This window comes from Corvus hawaiiensis, chromosome Z (assembly GCF_020740725.1).
Source record: "Corvus hawaiiensis isolate bCorHaw1 chromosome Z, bCorHaw1.pri.cur, whole genome shotgun sequence".
Classification (NCBI taxonomy): domain Eukaryota; kingdom Metazoa; phylum Chordata; class Aves; order Passeriformes; family Corvidae; genus Corvus; species Corvus hawaiiensis.
In genome coordinates this window covers 42,381,888-42,409,595 of record NC_063255.1, presented here as the reverse complement: position 1 = coordinate 42,409,595, position 27,708 = coordinate 42,381,888, and the positions used below count along the sequence as shown (strand labels likewise).

At 40.2% G+C, this 27,708-nt stretch overlaps 2 protein-coding genes across 2 annotated transcripts in view; one reads left to right on the top strand and one right to left on the bottom strand.

The window, feature by feature from the left end:
- Nucleotides 1-20,517, bottom strand: part of LOC125319553 (guanine nucleotide-binding protein G(q) subunit alpha) — a 119,154-nt gene extending 98,637 nt beyond the window's left edge. The window contains exon 1 of the mRNA XM_048290849.1: nucleotides 19,964-20,517. Coding sequence (XP_048146806.1) covers nucleotides 19,964-20,099 — 136 coding nt within the window. The 5' untranslated portion in view covers nucleotides 20,100-20,517. The remainder of the gene's footprint in view (nucleotides 1-19,963) is intronic.
- Nucleotides 20,518-21,217: 700 nt separating this feature from the next.
- Nucleotides 21,218-27,708, top strand: part of CEP78 (centrosomal protein 78) — a 52,107-nt gene continuing 45,616 nt past the window's right edge. Inside the window, exon 1 of the mRNA XM_048291248.1 lies at nucleotides 21,218-21,479. Within this exon, the coding sequence (XP_048147205.1) occupies nucleotides 21,233-21,479 (247 nt within the window). The 5' untranslated portion in view covers nucleotides 21,218-21,232. The remainder of the gene's footprint in view (nucleotides 21,480-27,708) is intronic.

Genomic DNA, 27,708 nt, shown 5'->3' with positions numbered 1-27,708 from the left:
ATGAGCAGCATTTTGAATATCTGCAGTGCTATGTAGCTATTCCCTCTTATTACAAATACTCTTGTGGTCATACCATCCAAAAAGACAGCAGTGTATAAACAAGAATCTATCTGGAACATCCTTGGTTTCTCCAAAGTACAGCTTTGTACTTGCTGAAGCCACTCTGGTGACAGCAGGTTTATTTCATGAAACTTAACAATGATCTGACATGTTCCCTCAGAGCACATGCATTGATTATAGTTAGGATGCTGTTCAGTTCAGCAGAAGTCTCTCTGTGGTAATACAATCCTGTCCCTATAGTATAAGCTTTTCTGTGTCTTAAAAGGTTATTCAGTATTTATCAGTCAGGATCCAAAAACCCATGAACAACTAAGTAACTCCTCAATACCACTCTTATACACAACAGAAGCAACAAGTACCTACTGTTGTTCTCATTAATCTCCTACTTATTTATTCCTCCTTAATAAAATCAAAGAAAATTTAAAGAATTTATTAATAAGTACTTTTGTGATTGGCATTTTGTTAATTACTATCTTTTGCATTTCATTTTGGCACTGTACTTACACTTCCTTACCTCCCAGGCTTTGCAGTATGGCAATAGCCTCTCTAGAGGGGCTCACCTGAGGAGGCAGTCTACCAGAGCAAGCCTGGCATAAAGCGTAAGGACATTTTCTCTGCTTCAAAGTACAACTATAGGAGGAAATAACCTCTTCTACTTCAAACAGCTTCTGCTTAGCTTAGTCATATAGTACACAGAAGAACTTTAATTCCCTTCTCTACTTTGGTCAAATCAGTTCAAACTCCCAGATTCAACCACTCAAGAAAGGTAACTTGCTCACTGCTATGTACCGTGCATCCCTGTGTTGAAAAGCAGGATGCATCATCAGATGAAGGAAGGAAAGTGGTCATGCTCTCACTCTGGATCAAAAGTTAAGTCTCAGCTTCTGATCCTGCCAGTTCTACTTATTTACACACATGCTTACTCATTCACCCTATTCTCTCAGGGCTTCTAAAACAGGTCAAAGGGCTAATAAGTGCTCACTAGCACAGGTCACAACTCTCTCCAGGAACCCTGCAATCTCTCTAAACAGATTGTTCACCTCCACAGTATGGCATGATGAACATACACAATCAGGTGTCCAAGCATACCAAAAGCTGCAGTGTGAGAAACCAGTAACTAAAGAAACTAGATGTACTGCAAATAAGTTATTGAATTTCAGTGCCCTTAGATGTTTAGAGGAGTTTAGAGACAGGACCTTTCATGTACACATTCAAAAATATTAGTCAAAATTACTTCCAAATACCAGTATGTTTACACCAACTAAAAGAGAACATTAAAATACATTTCCCAGTAAGGTTTTTCAGAAAAAAAATGAATGACTGGTGCCATAAAAAACATAAGTACCTGATTGTATGCGATAGAAAGAATGAAAAAGAACTCTATTAATAGTCACTTTTTATGGAGTCATAACAAGATGTTCCCAAGATATTTAAATGAGAAGTTTAGTTCAGACATTTAGGCAATATTGGCTAAGACATGAAAATCTTATTACTCCTAGGCAAGTATTTCCAGTCCAATGTAAACTAAAATCTGCCTCCTTAATAGCATTGCTACCTTAAGTCTCTTTTCCATCTCACTGTATAAACTGGGTGATGTCCTAGAAGGGGAAACAGAATCACGTATGAAAGTAACAACTACTGCCTTTCTACTTTCCCTACTTGAAAATTTAGTTTCAGTATGACACTTTTCCAAATAGAAGAGCTATTGCACGAAGTAAGATAATGATCCATGAAGCCCTGAGTTAAAGCCTTATCATTAAGGAAAGAATCATGCAGCATAATTCAAACTGTAATGATTATTTTAAGTGGATCACAAAAAACCAGCAAAGTTGGCAGCATGCTGTCATTCTCTGGTAATTTACAGCATCAGAAGCACTACGAAGTACATGTGAAGAAAAAAAGAAAAAACCCAACCAAACCCAAGCCTAGGTCAGTCTGAATCATGATTTTGTTTGAGAAATGATTATATAGATTAATTAATTGATCCAGAAATAAAGCCTGGTGTCATTTCCAGCATCATTCTGAAATGTAATTCATAACACTATAACTACAAAGAGATTACTGGGAAGAGCAAGCAGCTCAAGATACTTTGTTACAGAGATACCATTAACTTAAGAAAAAGAAGAAATACTCCTAGGTGACTTTTATGTCACAACACAGAATCACAAAAATAATCTACCTTGCTTGATAATGGATTTAAAGGGCTGCCTGAAACTGACAAAGCAGTAAATTTCAGAATTTGCAGTGTGAGTTGTTCATGGAGGTTTTCTGCTTCAAGAAAACTTCATCAGAGAATCATTTTCCCTCTCTCTGTGAAAGGGGATTCATTCATAAGGCAACTGAGTCCAAAGGGAGAATAGCAAAAAGGTTTATTTTCCATCTACAATTCATTTACATTTGCAAAATTGTAAATTTCATTTATAATTCATTTACAATTGCAAACCTGAGATATTTCAAGATTCCTTCATGGAAGGGGGCTGGTTTGTTTTGTTTTCTGGGGTTTGTTTTTCTGAGAATGTGTTCTTTCTTCTTTTTGGTTTTGTTGGCTTTTTTTTTAAACACACAGTATTCTCAGGGAGTGTGGGTAAGACCAAAAGACAAACCTTTGTAGGAAGCAAAGGCTTTTGTACACTTAAAGCAGACTATTAAGAAAGGACAGGGAAAAAGATAATTCAGCATTCAAACTGCTTTTGCCTTCCTTTCATTTACTGGTTTTCACAAGGAAAGAAAAGAAAATAGTATATCCCCAAACAGCTGACTCATTACTGGAATAATCTCAGGAGAGTGTGGAAAACAACTTGCCATCATTTGATTTTACAGGTTAAGATGCAAAGAAATTCGACAGGTTGAGAGCTCCAAAGACAACCAAAATCCAACACCAAACAAACAAACCCCCAACACTGCACAGTGTTATGACAAGAGGAAAATAAACCCAGGAGTCGATTTTTAGAAAATAAGATTGAAAGTAACATTTTTATAAAGTAACAGCAAAGAGCCAAGCACAACTACATACTCATTTGCTAAGGTCCAGCCCTTCTCAAGGATTTCACTGCCTAGTTTCCATAGGAGCACTGAGCACCAGTCTTTAAAACAGAGACCTATGGATGGGCTAAGGTTCCCCACTCCAGTGCAGCCTGACAAATGTCCCATGTCTCCCTAGTTGCACTGCATGAGATGTTTTACCATAAGACCATGCCAGTATCTCCATTTCTACCTGCAGCACAGCCAAGGCAGATAGAGCTAAGGTGTGCTTCACAGCCTCCCTCACGCTTCACTGTCCCACGTATCACAGTCATCAGTGGACATCAAGACAGCAGATGCTTAAAGGTACCGGGGATGGGACACTGGAGATGTGATGTACCACATCACTCAACTATAGGGAACAGGCTTATCTTCAAACACTAGCTAGGAGGGGTGTTCCTAAGGAAAGCAATAAGGATGTGGGAGTAGGACTTGCTTTAGAAGCAGGTACCTCTCTGCATACAAGCATCTATCCTGCCCTACCATTTGCAGAAATCCCATAAGGCTTCGACACCAGGCACTCTAGCAGGCATCCACACACTAAAGAGTAAAGTCCTGTCAGCTTAGACAGTAAAGCTCTGCAAAGAGCCCAGACAGGTGCTGGTTGCTCTGCTACTCCAGTACCTGGCCTGAGCATGGCAGGGCTACAGACTGGCAGTACATGTACTTCTTCCTTACTCCCAGTCTCGTCAATCTTGACTGGACAGACTGGTTATTTAAAAAGTTATTTACATGTATTTTAGATTACATATTTTTGGTGCACAGTACCTTTGTAGAGAATCACAGGTCTTATCCATTTCTTTCTTTCATGAATATACACACTGAGAATTAACATTCATCTTTGCAAATAATCTTTTGACTTTGCAGCACACTTCTACCAGTGGTAAGTATTGTGAGAGTAGGAGAAGAGACTATTTTTCCTTCTGCTACTTTATCTAGAAATAATTTGTCTTGTGTAAAAGGAATTTGCTGACAGCAGACAGAGCATCTTTTTGAGTACCGTGGAAACAACTGAGTTTACGATCACATTTATCACTTACCAGAATGCTTTGGTACTGACCTGGGTTTACATGCACAGTTAGCATCGTGAACCTAGTTCACATGTGGTGTCAGAACATTGCCAATATGTGTGAATCCAAGTTGGAGGCTTTCAATCCTGCTGTGTCTACTTAGTTTATAGTAATGTGTCAAACCCCGAAATCCACAACTACCCTACATAACAATGCATAATGATGTGACATTACCAGAAGCACTGACACTGGATCAGGCACAGAGGCCCCTCATCCTACAATCAACTGCTTCAAGCTACAGCCTGTGTCAGTCCTGTAGCTGTACAGGAATCAGCTGAAAGACAGCCCTGCATCAGCCCACAATTCAGGATAACGAGCTACCTTGCTGGCTTCCCAGACAGACTTAAGCTGCAAAGGTGGCTGCTCTGGGAAAAGCATGCTGCCATACTGCCACTGGAAGATTTCTGAACTGCAAAACTAACATTTTCACTGATTTCCCCTCAGGTAGCTGGTCACAGTCAGCCAGGACTACCTACAAAATGATTCTTTGTACATCTATAAGCACTGCTAAGAGAGCGTAGCACAATGAAATGTAAATCACATAGGACTTCCCCCACATTTTACGACTGAAGGTCAGGGTGAACTGGTGACTCAGCTGATCCTTATCTGCAAGATGATGCTCCAACGCAGAATCACAAATTGGTTGAGGTCAGAAGGGATCTCAAGCAGGGCCACAACAAGCTGCACAGGATCATGTGTAGGTATTTTTTTAGTATCTCTTCAGAAGGGATATGCCACAACTGCCCTGAGCAACTGGTGCCAATGCTCAGTCATCCTAACAATGAAAAGTTTTTCCTGATGTTCAGAATCTCCTGTGTTTCAGCCTCTGCCCATTGCCTCTTGCCCTATCATCGGGCATCACTGAAAACAGCCTGGCTCTGTCCTCTTTGCCCCTTCCCTTTGGGTACTTACATAAATTGGTAAGATCCCTCCCTGAATCTTTTCTCCTGGCTGAACAGTCCTAGCTCTCTTAGCATTTCCTTACAGTAGGGTATTCAGCTCCCTTCATTACCTCAGACACTCCTTGCTTGAATCCCTCCAGGAGTTGCACACCTACCTCTCTTGTACTGGCAAGCTTAACCTCAAACTCACTGCCCACCAGGCAGAAGGACAAGAGGGGTAAGCGCCCCTGAGTGTTGAGGCTGCATCTGCGTCAGTACAGTGTCAAGTCCTGGCTGTGCTTCAGATGTGTTAACACACATCTGAAAATTATGTGAAAACTTTGTGGGCTCCACAGGTACACAAGAAAACACAGGTAAGCAGTGGTCCTAAGGGCTTCAAATTCTCATTTTTGTAAGATTTAATCTATTCATGGAAGTCTCACACCTAGATGACGGTAAGTAGAAGAAAGTACCCTGTAAGCATATCAGACTATTCCAACTGCAGTTAAGTCCTGGAACACCCAGGTCTTCCTTGATAACAAGAAGCACTCACTTTCTACAGATAAATCCAATTCCTCTGCAGAAGATGCAGAACTCCTTACAGCAGGCCTCCAGAACCAGTGTTCCTCAAGGTGCAACCTAAAGCTGTTTTCATATTTCACACAAGAGCTAAGCAGCTGCTACCAGCATTCACCAAGCATTGACCCTTACGCAAAAGCACCGGTGTATAGTCTGCAAAATCATACAGTGCTCCCAAGGTGGATGAGCCATGACCACTGTGCCTGCAGTACAGTGGAGAAGCCTGCAGGTACCCTGAGGCATAGGCACAGACGGCTGGGCTTGTTATGTCATTACAGCACTCAGAGGGATTGCTCAACACTATTTAATAGAAATAATGACAGCAATATGGTACATGTGCCTGAAGTACACTCCATCAGACTAATTACTCTGAGTCTTCTAAATTATAAATACCTAAACACCCAACATTTATCATCCTGACACCCAGTTTAAACATTTCTGTGCTATACCAGAAGAAAAAAGAAAAACTTGGAGGTGAATTCCTGGACAGGCAAAAAACACACAACAGAGTTCTGTGCAGGGGACTAGTCACTGGACTTCTGTGGAAGACAGAAGTTGCAGAATTTGGGCAATTTTCATTGTTAGAAGAGGGCATAAAGCATTCTGAAAGGCAAGTTGGCCAGAGAGGTCAGAGTATCCTTCACTGCTGAAAGTGAAGGGGAGGATGGGGAGGCGATGCACTTATTTAGCAGAAAAATCGAAAAAGGATTAAAATTAAATGAACAATCAAATAAAATGGAGAGGTTGAACTGTCTGTGCAAACGTTCTAGATAGGTGATAAGCCCACAGAATTGCTGATATATTGATGTAGATTTGAAGAAGGAGGTATAAATAAATAAAAGATTTATGCGAGTTGAAGTTCAGTGGTTGGCTTTATATTATACTTCAGAATTGGCTGGCAGACAGCAGTCTTTATACTTTTGGTTTAAATTCTAATAAAGGAAAATTGAAACAAAAGCTGATGCCATAGCAGATGACAGTCATAGCTAATGTGAAAGACAAGCAAGTGGGGCTCCTCCAACACTCATGAAAAGGGAGAAATATACTCTCCTAAGGCCATGTAACTGATGCTAAAGGTCTCCAGCAAATTATCTTGGTATTTCTGCAAGTTTAAAAATTGTGATTCCTAAACCAGAAAAGCACCATACAGAAATACCTCTTAAGAAAAGGAGCATATGTCAGAACCACAGTCAAAAGTAACTGCAGGAACATACGATTACGATGTAACATGATTTGCTGTGTGTACACGAAAGAAGTCCAACACCAGTAGTAGACACATGTTATAAGCACAGAGTGTTCATTAGAGCAAAAATCTGACAGAATTAGAAGTGTAAGTAACTGGATTTACATTTAAAACAGGAACAACTGGGAGTCATTTCAAAACATTTTATGAAGTAGCGTAGACAGCCCCACTTATAACAAAGAAAAAAGAAAAATGAAAAACAGTAAAACCAGCCTGGATAAGAAAGCAGGTAAAAGAAGAAAACTGAAATAAGTAAGCCAAAAACATGGGAAATCTCAACCATTTTTAAGAGAAAAAGTCAAATTATGACCGCTGGGGCTCCACATAAGACCTCACTTTTTTTTTTAATGACAAAACACACCAGTCCCTCACGAAACTGCTGCTATAGAATACTTAATATTTATTAACACAGAAAAAGACCCACATAATTTTCAAATTTTTTTTGTTTGTTTTTAGGGAAGTACAGACCACATTTGCAATGACAATGAAAGAGTACCCACTGAAGACAAACAATACAGAGGATTTATTCAAGTTAGAATGTCAGTCAGAGGGTCCAAAGGCTTTAGGACTGACTAGGAAGGCATACCGACTTCAAGCTCTCGAACTGTCACCCAAAAAACCCCAAAGGGTGAAAAATGGATGAGGGAAAGAGATCACATACAAAGACCTATGGAGTTACAATATTTAGATGGTATGCTGTACAAAGTCAGTGGTTTTGAAGAACTAGGCATCTGCTAAGCAACTGATCATACAACAAACCAACACAGCACGCATTAAGTAACAGTTGTTTAAACAGTTAAGTAGTAAACTACACAAGCAAAAATCCTCAACAGATAACTGTCTTCCAAACAGGATTCCAACAATATTAAGACTTAAAAAAACCTTTAAAATCTTCACCCATGAGATAAAATAAATACATAAAATTATTACTGACAGTACTCATAGGTGATGCAGAAGCTGTGAACTGGCAAACAATGACAATGATATGATGCTGAAAAGTATATTAGACTAACCACCTAATATAAAACAGAAAGAGGCAAACATTGTGCATCCAAATGCTGTTAAATATAAACTTGTTAAACAATGACTAAACCCACCCTAAAAAGCAATTATTTAGAAAAGCATTTAAATTACACCGGTCATCTAAACATGAATAGTTTAATGTCATGGCTCAGTAGGCTGTTACACTCCTTGAACACACCTCGACAGTGGTATTTCAACTAGCAGTACTTAAATACTTGTCATAAAAAGAATATACACATCACTGTTCAATTCTCATGATCTGTACTTCAATACTGACCTTGAACTGGAAAGAAGTCAAAAACCAGCTACAAAAACAATTAAAAAAGGATCATAAAATCCACTCTACAGTTACAAAGTTAGAATTGAACTACGGAACCATCCAGACTGAACCCCAAGATACTGGAGTATTTTCCTTCTGTCCTCAAAGCTGATAATCAATGTAATGTAATGTTCATGATTATGATGAACTTTAAAAAATGAGTAGTGCAGTTATTTTATTTCTTATGCTTTATCTAATGTCAGAAAATGAATTCCACAATAAAGAGTGAGCTTATCAGACAGGCTGCTGGCATTTTGTGCAACCATGTATTCTGGTTCAAAAAAACACATACCACCCTTTCAAAGGACACACACACACACAAAAAAGAAAACCCCATCAAAAATACCCACAAAAAGAAACCTTTCCAAACCCACAAACAAGCCTCAGTTATTGAGCATAATAATATACACAATTAATGTCACTATACCTAAATTACAGTCTAGATTAGTAGGTTGAAATACTGTTTTAAATAAGACAGTTATACTCCATCAACAAATAAACATTAGTCTTGCTTATGGTTCTGTTTTGACTACTTCCCCAGAGTTTTGATGCTCTGTACACATAAAAAAAGTTGCGAAGAAATGGGAAGGTATTAGAAAATTCCACGTCACTAAGCAGAAGCAGCTTGGTATCATGTAAACAAGACAAAACAAACAGACACAGAAGGTGATTACATGTTTCTCCACCTATAGATTATTCCAGAAAATACTGTCTCTCCTTGAAAATAAAAACAACTAAAATATAAAGCAAAAGCATTGCAAAGTGTTTTCATGATACTTCCCCCCCCCCCCCCTTTTTAAGCTATTCTAACAAAAGACTATGCCCTAGCAGCCTGACAAGTCATACAGTTATAGTGACTTTACATAAATCCAAGTTAAAAAAAATCCCACCATATTTTGTTGTTTTAAACAACAAAAAGACCATCTCCTCCTGCTTTACTGGCTTTATATTATTTAATGGGAACTCTCCATAGACAAAAAAATGCAACGTAAATATTTAAGTCTATCCTTCTCACTTTACTACGTGAAATTGTAGACCAAAAAAGTCTGTAAATCAAAACATTCAAAGTATTTTCTGAGAATAACCAAATGAAAACTGCACTAATAAAACTAACGTGGTTGTAAATTTACAAAACAAAACAAACAACAACAAAAAAAACCAAACAAGCACAAGAATGTCATTACCCAGAGAATGTTAGTGTCATACATTTCTCCAAGAAAACAATTTAAAGGCATACATACTAACTTCACTGTTCAGCATCAGAGGCTTGCATTTCGTGAAGGGAACACAGCCACAATTAAGCTACTAGCAAAAATTCTGCTCACGATATCTAGTTTTAGTTCAAAGGCTAAAATCTTCAGAGATTATCATGAGTCTAGTTCTTAACCCTAATCAAATCTAGTAATTAATAGGAGTGCATTATTATGTTGTGGAGCCAAACACAGAACAAAATCACAGTGAATCTGAATTCACTATTATCTTGTCTTGCAGGTAAGAGCCCAGGATGAATGCAATTAAGTAAATAAACCCCAAGAGAACAAAAATTGTTCTGGGCAGAGAATGTTTCTGGATTCCTATGAAGACCAATGGTATTAAAATCCAAGTTTAAAGGATTGAAAGACAAGCCATTTTACTGATGCTAACTGTGGGGGTGGTAGGGCACTGACACTGGTTGCCCAGAGAATCTGTGAATGCTCTATCCCTGGCAGTGTTCAAGGCCAGGCTGGATGGGGCACTGAGCAACCTGGTCTAGTGCAAGGTCCCTGCCCACGGCAGGTGGGTTGGAACTTTAAGATCCTTTCCCACTCAAAACATTCTGTGATTCTGTGAAGCATGTTGTTAGTCAATTTAATGGAATACAGTAATTCCAGTGAATCTTTGTTCCATTTGTAGAAAATATGCGGTTCTATGTTTAGATGAAAGCAAAATTACTCCTAAATTGTCTGTTCTGCCTTCCTATGAAATAAGCTGCTAAACCAGGAGAGACAGTCACCTAAATGAAATCCATCTTTGCATCAGTCAGACTAAATGTTTATTAACTCCTTTAATTTATTTACCAATTCAATGCTGAGATAAACAGGAAACTGAACACAGTACAAAACAAAATTCATGTTATTTCTTCTCAGTGTTCTCTTCTTACCAAGAAAAATAGAAGTATGTTTAGGTGCATTTTGTGTTTTCAGAGGGGGGAGGAAAAACGCATGTATAAAGCATTGTTATTACAGCTATCAAGTTCGGAAGATGTACAACAGCTTTAAGTCCAGGAAATTACTTATTACCAAAGCAGTCCAATCATAGCATCACACAGCATTTTGGGTTGGAAGGTACTTTCAAAAATCACCTATGCCACCGACTACACCAGGTTGCTCAAAAACCCCTCCAGCCTGGCCTTGTACACTTCTCAGCATCTCACCTGCCTCCTTGTAAAAGATTTCTTCTGAGAGTCCAATCTAAATCTACTCACTTTCAGTTCAAAACCATTGCTCCTTGCCTTCTTACTGACAGAACCAGGTTAAAAGTCTTTCTACAGCTTTCTTATACACACTCCTTGTATACTGAAAGGCTGCTCCAAGGTCTTTCGGGCATCTTCTTTTCTCCTGGCTGAAAAACCCACACTATCTCAGCCTCTCTTCATAGGAGAGGTGCCTCATCTGCTCCTGATCAATTCTGTGGCTCTTTTCTGAGCTCTTTTCACTCTAAAAGGTCCATGTCCTTCTTGTGCTGAGGACCACAAAGATAGATGCAGTATTCCAGGTCCCACCAGACAAGAATCACCTCCCTTGACCTCCTGGCCAGATTTTTGATGCAGCCCTGGCTTTCCAGGCTCCAAGTGCACACTACTGTCTCAAGTCCAATCTTTCATTCATCAGTACCCCTCCATCTTCTGGCACAGGGCTACTCTCAATCCATTCATCCCCCACGCTGTACTGGTGTCAAGGGTTGTCCCAACCCACATGCAATGCAGCCCAGACCTTGGACTTGGCCCTGTTGAACCTTGTGAGGCTCCAACAGGCCTGCTTCCCCCTCCTGTCAAAGGTATCAACTGCACCTCTCAGACTGGTGTCACCTGGAAATCTGCTGAGGGTGCAACTTCCCACTGCTTATGTCATAATGAAGGTACTAAACTGTATGATTCCTTGAGGGACACCACTCATTACTGTTTCCACTTGCACATTAAACCATTGACCGTAACTCCATGGATGCAGCCATCATGTCAATTCTTTATTCATCAAAGAGTCTATCCATCAAACTTCCTTCACTCCAATTTTAACAGTAAGAATACTGGGGGGTATACCATATCAAAGGCCTTACAGAAGCCTAAATAGATGACATCTCTACGTCCTCCTTTGTCCACTGATACAGTCACGCCATCATAAAAGGCCACAGATTAGTCAGGCAGTTAGTCCTCCATGAAACCTTGCTGAGACTATAATGAACACCTCCATATCTTCTATATGTTTCAACAAGTATTTAAAGAGTATCTGTTCCATGACCTTTAGCCTGAGTTTTGTCTTGAATTTTAACATTACCAAAGAGACTTCCCCTACTTGGGGAATTAAAAAAAAGTTTCTCAAGTGTTTGTCATGGGGTTTTATACTAAATCCTTTTGCCATGACATGCAACACCTGTAACTTTCCAGACCAACCTCCCCACAAAAAAAATCACTTAGAAGAGGACTTAATGGATATGGGGAAGGGTAAATGAGATAAACAGATTGTGATCTCTAAATCTCTCTTTTAATAATGAGCCAAGTCAGTCAGACAGCTGTTTGGTGGCCTGCACTCTGAGATAAGATACTAATCCTGTCACTGTTAATGATGACCAGGTGCATACATCATAACCACTCCTCAAAAAAATTGGCAGTCTCAGGACAGGAGAGTTTCAAGTCGCATGAAGATTGTTGCTGTGTATGAAAAATACTTCAAAGCATCAGGTTCCATCAACCCAGAAACAAGAAATTAAAAGAAGGAAAAGAGAATTTAACAAGAGTTATTCAAATATAGGTGTAAGATCATGTCCTTTATTTTTTGGCCTTTTCTCCCCAGCATAACTACACAGCATCTCTGTTTCCAGGCTACTATTATTTCATTTTTAAAAACAAACAATAAAACAGAAACACAAGTGAGAAGTATTTTAAGAATCATTATTTTCCCTCCTATAAGATCAACTGAGTTAAAGCAAATTTTACAAAGGAGTACTTTCGGTTTGTTTGGTTTTTGTTTTTATTGTTCCTTTTTGCAAACCATCTTTGAACGGTTTTAACTACCAACATAAATGTTTCATTTCAACACCATATAGACAGCACACTCCAAAAAGGCAAGCACCAGATCCTCCAACTAACTGGACAGCTGTGTAAGATTCTATTCAAGATACATGAATGATGCCTTTATTTTTCAGCATTTAATTTCAATTGCTTTTATTGCTCTGATCTATGAGACTAAGTGGCACTTACAGTGCTTCATAAACCCATTATCAGAGCAAAATATAAGTTCCATACTTGATCATCAATTTCCCAAACCTGATCAGTTACCAAAAGCATGAAGAATGATGGCATCTTTTCCAACTTCTATGTATTTTGCATTTTTCTGGCCTTCTGAGTTAGCAGTAGCTGCACTTAGCTACTACAGAGGCTTTCTGTTTGACTTTCTGGATGATGCTGTTCACCCAGAAATGTGGGCTGAAATACCTTTTAGTATTCTTTTTCAACATTTTCTAATATAAGCAAGATAATTAACATTAACATTGAAGACTTAGGAGTTAAAAACTCTCCTGTGATGGGTTTACAGAACAAGGAAATAAAAGCAAGTTTCCTTAACTCACAGAAATATTTTCATTCAGTACAAGGACTCTTGACAAAGATTATCATTATAGCAATGATAGGACCAAGAAGCTTATGTTAGTGTCCAGTGAGCATATAGCTCAGGTACAGTGACAAACACATTAACAAAACTAGATAGTAATGTGTATTTTGTGCCGTAAGAATAAGTACTATTGTAATTAAATATTTTTTCCTAATGGGTAATTTCAAAGTGTACCTAAAACATGTTCACTCCATTATACCTTAGCTTATGAAAAGTATGACCAAGAATAGGATCTCTTTAGGTTGATTTCATAGCTATATTGTAACTAAACGAGTAATTTCTACCTTGATTCCTGTTTACTCAAAGAATCTCGAACAGGTTTGCTTTCTTCCACATCCAGATACACCAAGCTTCTACAGAACAGAAACCTGTGCTCTTACCTTGGATTTAACTTAAAGGTGGCTAACCCCATCTGGGCAAACACTCTTCTGACCCACGTTTGGTGATACTTAACAAGATTTGAGTTATATTTTTCATTTCATTTTTTATATATTTAACTTCAAAAGATTTAAGGATCTAACTGCACTCAGCTCTTTAGAGAAGACTGGGGGTAGAGTGGAAAAATACAACATTTCAAATTTTAACTGCCATTTCCACAATTTCCTTTGGGAAAAGCAAATCCTCCTTCAACAGACTTTTGACAACTGAGACTGAGCACCAAAGTACTTCAACAAGGACCACAATGGCGTTCTCCTAGATACAAAATAAAAGGCATAGATAATCAGTCAGAACAGAGCCTTGGGTAAAAATCTCATTCATGTACTCTGAAGCAAAACCAAACTCAGACTACGGCACTACTCAAAACTACCTACTCTCATTCATTCCTAACAGATGCTTCTTCCACACACAGGTCAATCTGAATTACAAACAGCACAGCTCCCAGATGAAGCTGTCAATACACAGCTGTCAATATTGCTGAGGCAATAGTGATATAGCCTTTATCTTTTCAACTTACTGAATTCACTAGGTGCTTCCACTTCCATAAACTCTCATGTTCTGTTGCTTATTCAAGCAATACACGTATTGCACACCACCTGCTTTCCACAGAAAGAGGAGGTGAACCACCACAGTGGGGCTCACCTAAATCATACAGTTCATTACAGTAGTTTGTCAGATGATTCTGCCTTAATGGATTGACAAAGGAGGAATATTGTTTGGTGCGATTTTTTTTTTATTTCTGGATTAGCCACACCACTTTCTCAAACACAGAATGAAATCAACAACAGTACTTTTCTGTTAGCAACTGCATCTGCATCAGGGTTCTGGGATAAAACTCTGTACTACTGATAAACACTAAGTAGAGTGTACAAATCAGGTAGTTTGATTATTCCATGCCATTTGTCCGTTGAAAACTTACAAAGGACAAAAATCTGTAGACAGTCACACTTCAGTTTAGTCTCGGTATCAGCACTACTTACTGAGGGAAAAACATGCTTTCAGAACATTTCATATTTAAACTTTATTTTAGCCTGAAAAAAAATGTTTGTGCTATTCCTGGAATTCTCCAGTAACTTTCAAAACTTAACTTCTAAGTCTTTGGTATCTCTTGGACTTCTCTCATCCAGTTTTAATACATCTAACTTCTTTGCACAGAGTCAATAACATTTCAAACCTGTGGCATGCTTCCTTCTTTGCAGACAAAACCATGTGTATGGCTTCCCAGTGTTTCCTATATGCTAATTCTTCCTCTGTTTTCCCCTGCTTTCCTGCTCTTTGTTCTCGCTAGGTTGATAATTACAGTAAATAAAAGGTAAATGCTGAAAAAATTCCGTAATTTCATCAGTAACAGCTGTTCATACACAGTTGCATTCATCAACAAAACCAGATTTTCTTCAGTCTTCTACCATTCAGCTTAAGGAAGCTGATGGAAAAAAAAATACTGTGTTTATAGCATTCTATTGCTGCAACAAAGCTAATTCACCATTAATCAGACATCTACCTTACTTCATTTCATGCCTGCGATTAGTTTTGCAGACATTGCAAGGTAGTACTTTCCCCTATGAAATTGCTGTTACCACCATACAACAACAAAATTAAAATGAAGCAACTAAAGGAGCAGAATTATTATTTCTTTATTTGGCAACACACACTCAAATACATTCTCAAAAAATTTCTCTGCTCAGCATGTATTTTTTCATCCTACATTTATTTAACATTGTTTGTCAGTGTAACATACAAATGAGGGGTCACTTGGTTCTTTGACATGTAAATGAAGTTAAATTAGTCTGAATTCTTTAACTATTCAGACCTTCAGCTGAATAGCTGGGTAGTAAAAACAAAGAGCACAAACACTTTTTAACGGCTGCACACAAGATGTCCTTTTGTGGTGCACTAAAAATAAATGTTCCTAAATGTTTTCTATATATATGTTCTTTCACATTGTCACACTGATATCCAAATGATGATTTGTGTTTTCCTATCCCACAAAAGAGATATTCTTATATATATACGGACGTATCTGTGTATATGAAAATACATCAAGGTGTTATACATCCAGAATGAAATCATATTTCCTTAGAAACAGCTTCTGCTAAATAAGATAATATTTACCTATCTAGCTACAATATGCATGAAGAAGTAGGTTAATTACCTGTTCATTTTACAGTAGTAAATATGTACGGTGTCAATTTCCTGAAATTATTTGAAAGAGTTCAGTATGAGTAGGGCAGACTGATAAAAAGACAAGTTACAAGAAAAATAAGGAAGCTTGTTTCTCCAGCTGAAGAAGTTATATAAAACAAGAGTTTGCCATTGTTGGCTTAACAGACCCACTTCCTCTTCAATATATCTGCACAATGTCTAGATGTTTGTGAATACACCACGTTCTGTACTTAAACATCTAATTCTGCTGACACAGGTTTAAGAAATATCTGCATATATTCACCTTATGTTCAAAAGCATCTTTTGGCGTTTGACTGCTGTTCACGTCAATTCAAACAGTTTATCATCCACCTACTTTCTATGCTAATGAGCGGAGAAGAGAAGAACACCTGTACTGAGGCAAGTCTCTTCACTGACACATCTACAATCTTCAACATAAACTCTTAAAAACATAACTCTTAAAAAAACTTGCTTTGCACATGACACAATACCAACCAGTATGCTGGAAAAAAAGTAGCACTGTCACACACATCTCCAGAACTTCATCTGGCCAGGGTTTACAGACACATAGGCATAGATAGCACAACACTTGCAGATTATTTTCTTAGACACTCAAGGCTTTTTCCAGTAAGAAAACAGCATACAGTATTTACGTATAGAGTTGACAGGCAGACTACGTCCAGGAGTGATGGTTTATGGCTACAATCTGTCATGTAGGCTCAAATGCTGCTTTCTGAGTCCTTGCAAAATTTACATGTATGGCAGGAAAAAATTATGTATGTAAGTATGACAGCATATAGCTCTTACTACTTAAAAATAAATATGTAAATATGTGCTTAAATAAAAGCATGCAGAACACACTGGCATAGACAAATATAAAACATTAAAACACCTCTTTTTCTCCCCTAATTATAAAAACATTTGTGTTTTTATAGCTAACAGCAAACAATGGATGAATATTAACAACTGTAAGCTCTGGAGAACAATCAGAGGGTTTTACAAAGTGCTCAGCAGTAATGAAATCCATAAGAGTTTGAAAAATACAGGAGATTAAAACCAAATTCAGTGGAAGACTGAATTTGTTCCAGAGTGTCTCAAAACACTACAGCCAATTTGTGCTAGCTGAAACTACTACTATGTAATATGCTTCAGTGCATATTTATGAAATCTGGCTTTCCACAGCTACATCTGCAAAAAACCCCACTCTGTCCTGTGCTAATATGTTAAAAAAAAAAAAAATCAAATAATGATGTACAAAAAAAGTATCTACAAGTGGTATTTTAATGTTTAATCAGAGTGTTTGTTTTTAAACTAATACCTAAAAATAGCACACAGTAGAAGTTTTCCACAAATTACTTCAGATTTTGAACTCTTTGATTTCGTGAGCACATTAAAAGAGTATACCCAGCACAGTGTGTGTGTGTGTGTGTGTGTGTGTTCATGTGTATGTGTGTGACACAGTAACAATTAGAAGGAAATTAGTTCCAAAGTTTCCAAGAAGGCACTGTGTCTTTCACAAGTTAAGGAGGAAAAAGACCTTCTCCTCTGAACCAAAAAGATTAGTTTCTTTCTTTATGTTTGCTACAAGTGTGCATTTTTATGTGTGTACATCTAATTTTTAACCACATGTAATAACAAAACAACCTAGCACAGACACACTTCTTTGTGCTTTGAAAGGTTGATAATACCTTTCACTTTGCTCTTGCAACTAGTCTGAAGAATATGCTCAGCCACTTTATAACGCTTAGCTTAAATGGCACTAGTATTCTCTTTACAAGCCAAAGGGTATTCCTTAGTCTCACATTTAAAAATCCTTAATGCACTTAGGTTTTTCAGACCCATAATACTTCACAGAGTGGGACTGAGAAGCTGGTACTTCTGAAGAAGAAAAAAAAGAAGACCCAAATATGTTTGCTTGTTTACATAAAATAAAATTAAACAGCACTAGCAATTTTCCTCCTAAAAATGAGGGGGAAGAGATGAAATGGGACAGTAAGCATCTATCCAGTGTTAAAAAACCAGATGATTTTAAGCACATTCAGATGGTTTTCATGCTAACAGCCTCACCATTTTTAATTAATATGTTTTCATTTTAAAATGGTTTTGTCTGTCTCATAACCATGTGAATGACCCACACGAACAACAAACTTAGTAACCGAGCAATTGGCTATGCTGGGCAAGCAATGAAAGTAACTAAAAAAAAAGTGCTCTAAGGTACTTAAGATAAACCTACTTATGAAAGAAATTTCCCTAAAATTGTTTCACAAATTGAAACTTGAGTCTACACAATACCAAGACTCCCAAGAGTCCTTCACCACACACAGCATTTCAAAAGACAAGATCATTAAGTGTTAATCCTAATGAGCACATACATTTTCAGTTAAACATATGACAGAAGCTGACAAAATGAAAGACAAAAAAACGCATGTACAGTAACAATTTCGATACTGGTTTTATCACCCGGGTATAGAGCTATGCTGCTACATGCAGCCAGAAGTTCACCCTTCTAGATCTCTAGTACATCATGCCTCCACTTTCACAAGTCTGTTGGAGCTCTTCGGTGGCATTGATGATGAATGCAGGAATCTTCCATACAGTAACTCAACAGAGCTTTCCCTAACTCTTTCTATGGGTTGGCTTCTCCGCTTTTCTTCTGTGGATCACCACACATTATCTGGGCCAAAGCAATGCCATAACTGGACTCCAATCTACCATCACCTACCCCAAATACTTCATCATAGTGATGGGAGAACTTTGCAAAGCAGCACAAGTTCTGCATTCCTTACTGCAGAAGCGAATCTCTGAATTTCTTCACTAGGTAATATATATTGGTCTCATTCAAAGAATTTCATATATTTCTGAAAATCTGGGAGAACCCTCTAGCACTACTGCAAGAAAAATCAAGAATATATAGAAACAATTTGGACCTGAGTAACAGGTTAAATATATGAACTGCCTCTCCTGAAGCAAGTGTCTATCATTACTCATACTTATCCACAATATTAAGTAAGAGCAATCTATTTTATCTTCTTTGTGAATCTTGGAAGTCACATCATGCACTGCCATAAACCAAAATCAGGCCAAAATGCGACAGAACATTATTACTGTGAGTGCTGCATCTGTGTCCACTACTACTCTCCCACACCAGTTAGAGATCCCAATTTTCTCTATATCCAGAAGATAATCTTCAGGAAATAGCATATTCATATGGAAGCACTAAAACATATTTGAACTTTTCCTTTCAACTTGCCTTACCTCACTGAAGAGGCAGTTTACTCCCCCAGTACCTATCACTACTTCATATACAAGGCCCAAGAAAAAAATCTTCACCGTAAACATCCTGCATCCACTTGGAACATACCCATTCATCCACACACCAGACAGTAATGCAAAAATATTTAAAGGCCTGTGAGTCCAGGCAGAAACTATTACCAGGGAGCTACGCGACACAGTGCATCACATTGGACATCTTTTAATTCAAAAGGCGTATTTTAACATAAGCCAAATTTCTATTAGATAAACGCTGCTTCTGCATACTTGCAGCTCTAAAATAGCAACCTCTGTTTTAATTAAGGAGAAATGATACAGTTGATTTTATTTCCTGACCAGTGGGTGGATTCCAACGGTATTAAAGATCCTGTAATCATCCCACACACTTCAGGTTACCCCTCAGTTCGGCATGTGCATCTGGGCCTTTGAGGCTCCCTTTCCTGTACAGAAACCGGTGCACGAGCCCCTTATCCCACTTTACTTCAATAAATAAAAATCACAATAAAAAATGCAACCGGTGATCTAACAGCCTTCCCGAAGCTCACGGAACAATGCAGATATCACACCCGTCACCATCGATCTCCACAGCGACTCCCCCTGCGAAACCCTCCCTTAATCCGCTTCGCTACCATCGCTCTCCCACAGACATCGACATTCGCCCATCGCCCAGCACCCCCCTCACTCACCCGCCATCCGTTCCCTCTCCATTTGAGAAGGCCGCTTCCCATTCCACACCGAACCCACCCGCCGACGATGCCCGCGGGCGGGCACACACGCCCCGTTCCCCGCGGCGGGGGCTCGGCCTGCGGCTCCCCGCGGCGGGGGCGACGAGCGCCCAGAGGCACCGCAGGCATCGTCACCGCCGCCCCGTTCCCGCCGCCGGGTGCCTGCGCCCCGGCACGGACCGCACCGGCCGGAGGGCGACCGAGGCGGCGGCGATGCCCGGGCTGCAGCCCGGCGGCAACTGGAGCGTGCGCGCCGGCGACGGCCCGAAGCGAGCGGCCCGAGGCGAGCAGAGGAAGCCCCGTACTCACCCAGCAGCAGCAGCTTCAGCTCACGGCGGGCGTCCCGCTTGTCCCGGCGCAGCTGCCGCTCGATCTCGTCGTTGATCCGCCGGGCTTCCTTGGCTTCCTCGCTCAGGCAGCACGCCATGATGGACTCCAGAGTCATTCTTCCTAACTGGTTCAGACACAGCCCCCACCCCCCCTAAACCCGCACGCACACTCGCACCCCGCCGCCGCTCCGGCCCCGGGGGGCACAGGCGCTCTGCGAGAGCCCGGGGGCCGCCGCAGGGCAGCCGCGCAGGCAGGGCAGCCTCGATGCCACAGAAAGGCGAGAAGAAAGGCAGGGCCGCTGGCGGCGCGGATCCCCGCTCCCTGCCGCTGACACCCGCCGCTGCCAACTCCTCCTCTCCTCTAAATCATGCACCGAACAACATGGAAACATCCACCGCGGCGGCAGCAGCAGCGCTACCCAGCCGAGCCACCCCTCGCCCTGCTGCTCCCCTTCCCTCGCTGCCGCCCGCAGCCTGCGCGGTCCCCGAGTGTCCCTGGCGGCCGCCGACACCCCCACCGCCCTCCGACGCGACCACCCCACCCCCCGTGGAAGCGCTAATACCCACTAATCCCTCCCCCGCCCCGCACACGCACACATCTCCCCGCCGCTCCCCGCCCCCGGAGCGGGAGCCCGGCTCCTGCGGGGTGGGCGAGACCGCTGCTGCCCGGCAGGAAGAGCTTCCCCGCGGCCGCTCCTCCTTCCCGCCGCCTCGGCCGCTCGTCTTTCCAAGCAGGAGGGGGGGTGGGGGGGGTGGTAAGGGAAAGCGGGGTTTGCTGTCAGGGAGCTGCCGCTGTTCGGCTCCGCTTGGTTCGGCCCTCCCCGCGTTGCCAAGCAGAGCAGCGGAAAGGGAAACGAGTGCACTGGCAGGGGTCGAGCTCGACCGGCTTTTTAAATGGTTGGGCTCCGCGGGCGTGGTGCGGCAGGAATATGGCGGCCCGTCTCCCGCCGCCGCTCCCGCTCTCTCTCCGCCCCGCTGCGCGGTGGGGGCGAGTGGCCGGGGCAGCCGAGCCCCCGCCCGCGCTGTGCCGCCCCCCAAGGCCGCCCCGCCCGCCCTGCGGCGGCGGAGGAGGGCAGAGGAGGGAGGCGAGGGGAGAGACAGCGGATTCTCGCACCAAATGGCCGCGAGGAGCTGTGCCTGCTGTGGTTTGTCCTGCCGGGCAGCGCCTTCCCTAACGCCGTGTATGCTTTCGCTTCCCTTGTTTTTAGTCGTGGGCACACATTTTTATTCGGTTCCCATCCTAGGAGAGATGAGTTGGGTTGGCAGGGACTGGCGGAAAAGGTGGCGGGTTGAAAGGAAGGAAGGAGTAAGGAGACGAAAATGCCTTTTCCACCTTTGGCCGGAATGGGAAGGCGGAGCGGGACACACGCACACCGTCAGGCACCCGGAAGGTTTAGCGCCCTGCCTCCCTACTGGGAAGGCAAAGCCGTGCGTTCGGCACGAACGCGCTGGGACACCCCACGGAACGCCGCCCGTGTGGCCGGTATTCGGCTGCGGTGAGTTCTATTCGCCCCTCGCCCCAGCCCCTGCTTCAGGCCCAGTCCCTGGAAAGCTGTCCCCACGTAGCCTTCGGTAGCCCCTAGCGTGATGCAGTCCCAGAAAAGCTGTCCCCACGTAGCCTTCGGTAGCCCCCAGGGTGATGGCATACAATCGAGTAGAACGCACTGATGTACCTTTTAGTTTTTGTGAATTCATAAACGTCTCACAAAATTCCCACACCTGCACTTCCTTTGGCCACCTCCATTTTAAGCTACTTGTATATGTTGCCAAATCGGCTGTGAATCTGGTACTAGCCTATGTAGTGGGTAGAAAGGCACATCACGCTCTTATCTTCTAGCTCCATGTGTGATACCCTCACCAGTACCTGCTGACATCTATTTTGAAATTCATATGCTCTTTCCTAAAAGTTTACATATGTACTGACAGAATTATTTAAGCAAGGTCTGCCGTAAAGAGTAAGACAATGAGGGGAATAAAACAATCAGGAAAATAATACATTCAATCAATTTTTAGAGCATGAAAAAATCATTACTTAAAAAAATGCATGATTTCCACGTAGATCTATATTGTACTAATATATATAGTGTATAAAAATGGTTGATACAACTTGGAATCTTTTTTCTTTATTCTAGTCAATGACCTTTAGTCAAAATTGGGTAGGTCCAGCTATTACAAATAGATTATATTTAATTCAAAGCATATTTTCTATTTTAAAACCTAACCTGTATGTATATGTGTCTCTATGTATCCACCTGTTTTGTGTTCTGGTCCAAGATGCATTAATATTACATGCAATTAAGATTTCTAAAGAGTCAACACTGAATTACAGAGACAACAAGTAACAAAAAAGGGGGAGGTTACATCAAGAAAATAATTATCAGGATTTTCAAGATAAATACTAGAGTTTTCTAAATGCCAGGGTCCAAAAGAGTGAAGGTGAGTGTATGGTAAAGCTCCCAAGGAATACTTCCTGGATGTTTTGTACATGGTGTCCAAATCCACAGCAACCATCTTCAGGAATCACATCCTGAAAAAAGGGTAGGAACAGGTAAATGAGTTTCCAACCTTCAGGTAAACTGAATCAATATTCCCTCCACAGCCATGGGCACACTGTTCCAATAAAAACTGTAATCGTCTGCAGTGGGAGAAGTTGGACTAAACTTTCTTAACTGTTTTATATGCTCACTATAGGAGGCATGAACACAGTGTGTACCTCAAATGCAGAACTGTCATTTAATTTTGCATTTTTAATGAGAAAAGACACCCCACAGACCGTAACTGTAATCTGTATGTACCACTCCTATTAATATAACTGGATTTCAAATCTTTAGATATCTTCAGATTTTTAATGGATGAGCCATCTAGTCCTGAGTAAGGCATCAGCAGATAGCCATTATACACTGTTTTACCCATCTGCTTCATGACTTAGTGGAAGTCAGAAGAACCCCATTATGGACAATTACATGATAATAAACCTATGAGGAAATTTCTTTCCAAACCTCAATTCGATAATGGTTGGCTTTTGTTTTGAAATGTGAAACATCCTTTATAAATATTTTATCCTAATAACAACTATCAGTAAATGACAGAAATCTTTATTGCCCATACAGGTAATTATTATCCATAGATACTATCCATACTGTTATGTAATCCTGGACAGCTACTTCCTGATAAGCCTTCCCCGTAGCACTAATAATCTCATATTCCTCTATTCAAGTAGTCTCCAGTACATGGCTCATAGCAACCCGTTGCCTGTGAGATGTTTTAATGTTGCTTACTGCCACAGGAAATTAAAAAGGGGACTGACAGAGGGAGAAAAAATGGTATAAAACACCCTGCACCTTTGGTATTCTCACTCATAAGACAGCAAAGATTGGGAAACTACCACTATGTTTTATCATCTCCATAACCTTCTTTGCACTAATCTATACCAGTTTTCAATTTCTTCCTTCCACATGCCTGAAGATATTTATTGTCACTCTCCTCTGTCTCTTCTGCCTGAGACAGGTTTTCTCTGATGTTTTGACAGGTTCCAAATGGTATCTGAACTTGGTACTCACATGACAGTAAAACAGAAGATTGTGTATAGCAACATCATAGGATTTTCATAATTAGCCTCCCATCTTAAGCAAAGGGATATCTTGTGAGTGCTTTTTGGTTGCCATTGTGCATTAAGATATTTGTACAGTGCTATGCACATCTCAGTCTTGTTTGTGAATGCTTCCAGTAAATTTACAGGCTACCAGTATGTCTGAGTTGAGCAAATTATCCTTCCAGTATGCCATCCTAATCAGGTTTTTGTTTGCTGGTTTTGTTTGGGTTGTGGTTTTTTTGGTCTTTTTCTAAGGGGAAAAAACCCCCCAATTATCTGCTGTTTCTCTGTTGTTAAATGAGTAACATCCAGTATTTGCAATTTCCTTCAACTGATACCAGTTTGTTCCAGTGTGTGTAGTTTTGACAAATTACCTTCTGAATGGTTCTCAGTGTTACTATTTCAAAGTAGAAGGTGCTCGCCAAGGTGCTAAGGTACAGGCTAATGACTAGCGAGGAGTTAACCCCTCTGTTTTTTCACCTGATTTATGTGGAATTTTAGAAACTTGTTTCCTTCTACCTGTTTACATGTCGAGGTTCTTACGGACGACCTATCTCTGAAAAAGCCCAAGTATTTTTCGAAACGCTGTTGCTCTTCAGACGCACCTCTTAATACTACTTTCCACCAGCGCCAGAAGAGGGATGTTGTGTAGAGAAGCAGGCGTGGCACCCCCGCCGTGCCCACCCCGCGCAGCGCGGTGCCGGACGCGCACCCCGGCCGAGCGCGCCGCTCCAGGAGCCAGCATTCTCTCCTCAGCGCTCCCCGCCGGCGCGCCCGGCCGCCCCCCGCTCCGGCAGGACAGCCTGGCAGCCGGATGACCGGGCTCCTTAACAGTGCAGGGAACTGATCCCGGTGTATTGTGTCGGGTGGGAATGTCGTTAGGGTTTTTTGGTTGGTTGGTTGGTTGATTGGGTACTTTCCCAGAGTTTGCTTCTAGTTTAAGGATTTGCATTGTCTTTCACGAAGTTTCGGTTGACCCTTCAAGCGTTCTCATGGAAAACATCTAGTAGGTACAATGTGATCCAGACCACCACTTCTGTGGGAATAAGCGGCTGGATCACCTGCATGAGCCAGTTGTTCCTGTATTGTTCTGCACAAGTCTCGTGGAACAGGACCATAAATTTCAGCCCTGAAAAAAAAACAAAAATGAAAAAAACAAAGCAAAAAATCTGACCACGCTTGACATAGCCACATGATACAAATTACATTAATAAATTGGTATAGTATGAGCTGATACTACAGTAATATGGCCACTCACTGAAAAGGAATACTTGAGTTTTCAGTAGTGGCACCTGCTGTTTCTTTGGTGACTTTTGTCCTGTTGTATTGCTTTTATCATTAAATGGATGCCAATTATGGATCCAGGCTTATTTTTATTTTTATTATTTGATAATTATATAGGTTAAAATCGCCTCCCAAAAGTGTCAGCAAAGCCTGTGATTAAGTGTTCAGCCTGAGATGTAGTACAGGAGATACTAGTTTTCCACCTCTGTGACCTAAATTATAAATTCATATTTTAGCATAATAGAAACACTATTGTTTCAAATACCTTTTATGTGCATTTAATATGTTCATCACATTCAAGCACATTTTTCTTTCAGCTTCTTGAATTTTTAGCAAGGCAGCTTTTATTCTTTATGGATTTCTTATTTTTGTGCAAGTCCAAAATAAGTTATTCATATATTATCACACATATTTATTAACTTATAAAGACTTTGTGTAATGTTTAGTTCATTTGCAGTCAGTAGGACTTATGCTCTGCTGGGTTAATGGCACTGTGTGTTTGTATTATTTATCTAAGACCTCAAACATTCTGTTCTAGCTTTTACTCTTCCCTTACAGTCTGCTCTTGGATATATGCTTCCTAATTCTGATTTCATTTAAGTTTCCCAGCATAGTAACTCCATCATTTTCAATGGAATTACACTGTTTTTCATTATCATACGCAGTAGTGTCAGACCCTGAGCTTCCTCTAAGATATTTAACATACACATTGTAATCGTGTGACTCCTCCAGTTTGTTCAGTGACTATTTCAGATATAGTCTAACCATTAGAAAGCATAAACTGATAGGCCCTCATTCCCATCTTAGTTCTCACTGTGTCACAGGACAGGGAGGCAAGAGTTACACATTACCCAGACAGACGTAGTTCTTTTGGTATTTCATGGAAAAGTATTATTTATAAATCTTTCCATCATCCAAAGAGTGTGTCAGCTGAGGGTATTTTCTTGCAATCCAAACCACATCACCAGAAGGACCATGGACAACTATCTCATTGCCCATAATTTTATGATGGAAGACTAATCCAAAATCAAAGCATGCTTCAATACTTTTCACAATCTTACACTGAAGTTTAGTATGTAAAGTGAAAAATTATTTCTCCAGTGAATATGAACAGAAAATAAATACCCACTTTCATGTAATAGTGCTTCATAAAATTGTCTTTTCAATATGTATTTTATACACAAATTAAATGCAAGAATTTAGAAGCTTTAGTAATGAATTCTGTACTTTTTATGTGCTTCATGTCTTGTATTAATAGGAGCATCAATATATTTTGCATGTTACTACCAAATCTCCTAATGAAAAACATAATGAAATGTGTGAGGGATAAGTGACATAAGGATCAAAGTTATGACCTAGTCAATTGCATTTTCAGATGAGCAATTAAATTATTTTTATTGATACATATAATCTAAAAACATTATAAAAGAAGTCCATCAGGATACTCTTTCCACTGTTTATGGTTTTAGAGTGCAGAGAAGGATCTTAAGACAACAGGTGATCAACGTTTTCCTCTAAGTGGAAGTACAGTAATAGGAGAGGTATCCTTCTTTCTCTGTATGAAAATCTATTAGAAAAGATTGTGGTACTTAGAAAAAATGGTCCTCATTGAGTCTTATGTAAAGCCATCACAAACACTTGACAAAAGTAGTATTTCCATGGAAGTATTTAAAATAATGGAGAAAACTGAGTTAGAAGATAGCAAAATAATTGGCTTCCATTTGATACTTCAGGAAGTATCAAGCAGGAATTGAGACACTCAGTTATATACTGAAGTGAAAATGTGGGTTGAATTGTAAGCCTCATTCTATAACTATAGTTACCGTTATATAACTTTAGTTATAAATATAACCTCATTTTATATAACTATAACCTCAGATAGCCAGATAGTATGCTTCCTGAACCAGTATGGGATAATTTCTGAACTTGAATTTAGGCAGAAATAGAAAAAATTCCCATGCCTGAGATGCACAGCTAGTAGTAGCAGTGCAGTGATTGCTGTTATTAGTAAAATTCCCTGGCAGTTAACATGGACTTTAGATAGTGCTCTATACTCTTAAGGAAGATTGGTGAATCTATAATAATATTTAAGGGAATTACAGAAATTCATTAGTAGGGAAAAGGATAACATATGTTTCATTTGTCCTAAGAGACAGAGAAAAGAGACTTTTCAACACTTAGAACATGCTGCTTTGGACATATATAGAGAATTGTATAGAGTGCTAAGATGGTTTAAAAACAAATTTGGATAAAACCCATGTATTACCCTGTATGGGTATAATTGTGAAGCAGGCTGTCAGGGTACTGTATTTCTATGGGACTGCTTCCTAATCTGGTTGTATTTTGAATTGTGGGTTTGCATTGCCTTACATAGAATCTAAATAAAAATCCTCTGAAATTTCGAGTTTGTTTTCTTGGTTATGTATTTAAGGAGATTGAAAGAGATTATTTTTTTTACTCAAAAATAAAGAGTGTTTTCATAGAACTAAAACTTTGAAGAAACTGGGAAATTTTCAGAAGAATCAGTGGTTAAATTTTGGTTTGGATACTGAGAGCAATTGTAGCTGTATTTTGAATTATATAGGATATTCAAACCTCTTGTTTTTATGAGGGAAAACTTTTGTCATTAATACCTGCTTCTGCTAAGAAACTAGTCATGATTTTATGAGATTTACAAGAAAAAAAAGCTTTGAGCTCCCCCTACTGTTCTTTCCATTGAAAAAGATGGAAAACCTGAATTTTGTTTTTATGGGTGAAGTATCAGTCAGATAAAAGAAAAAATTAACAATACAGAAGTACCGTTTTAAGTTTCTGGTAATTTACTATTAACAGTGGAGAGAACCAGAGTG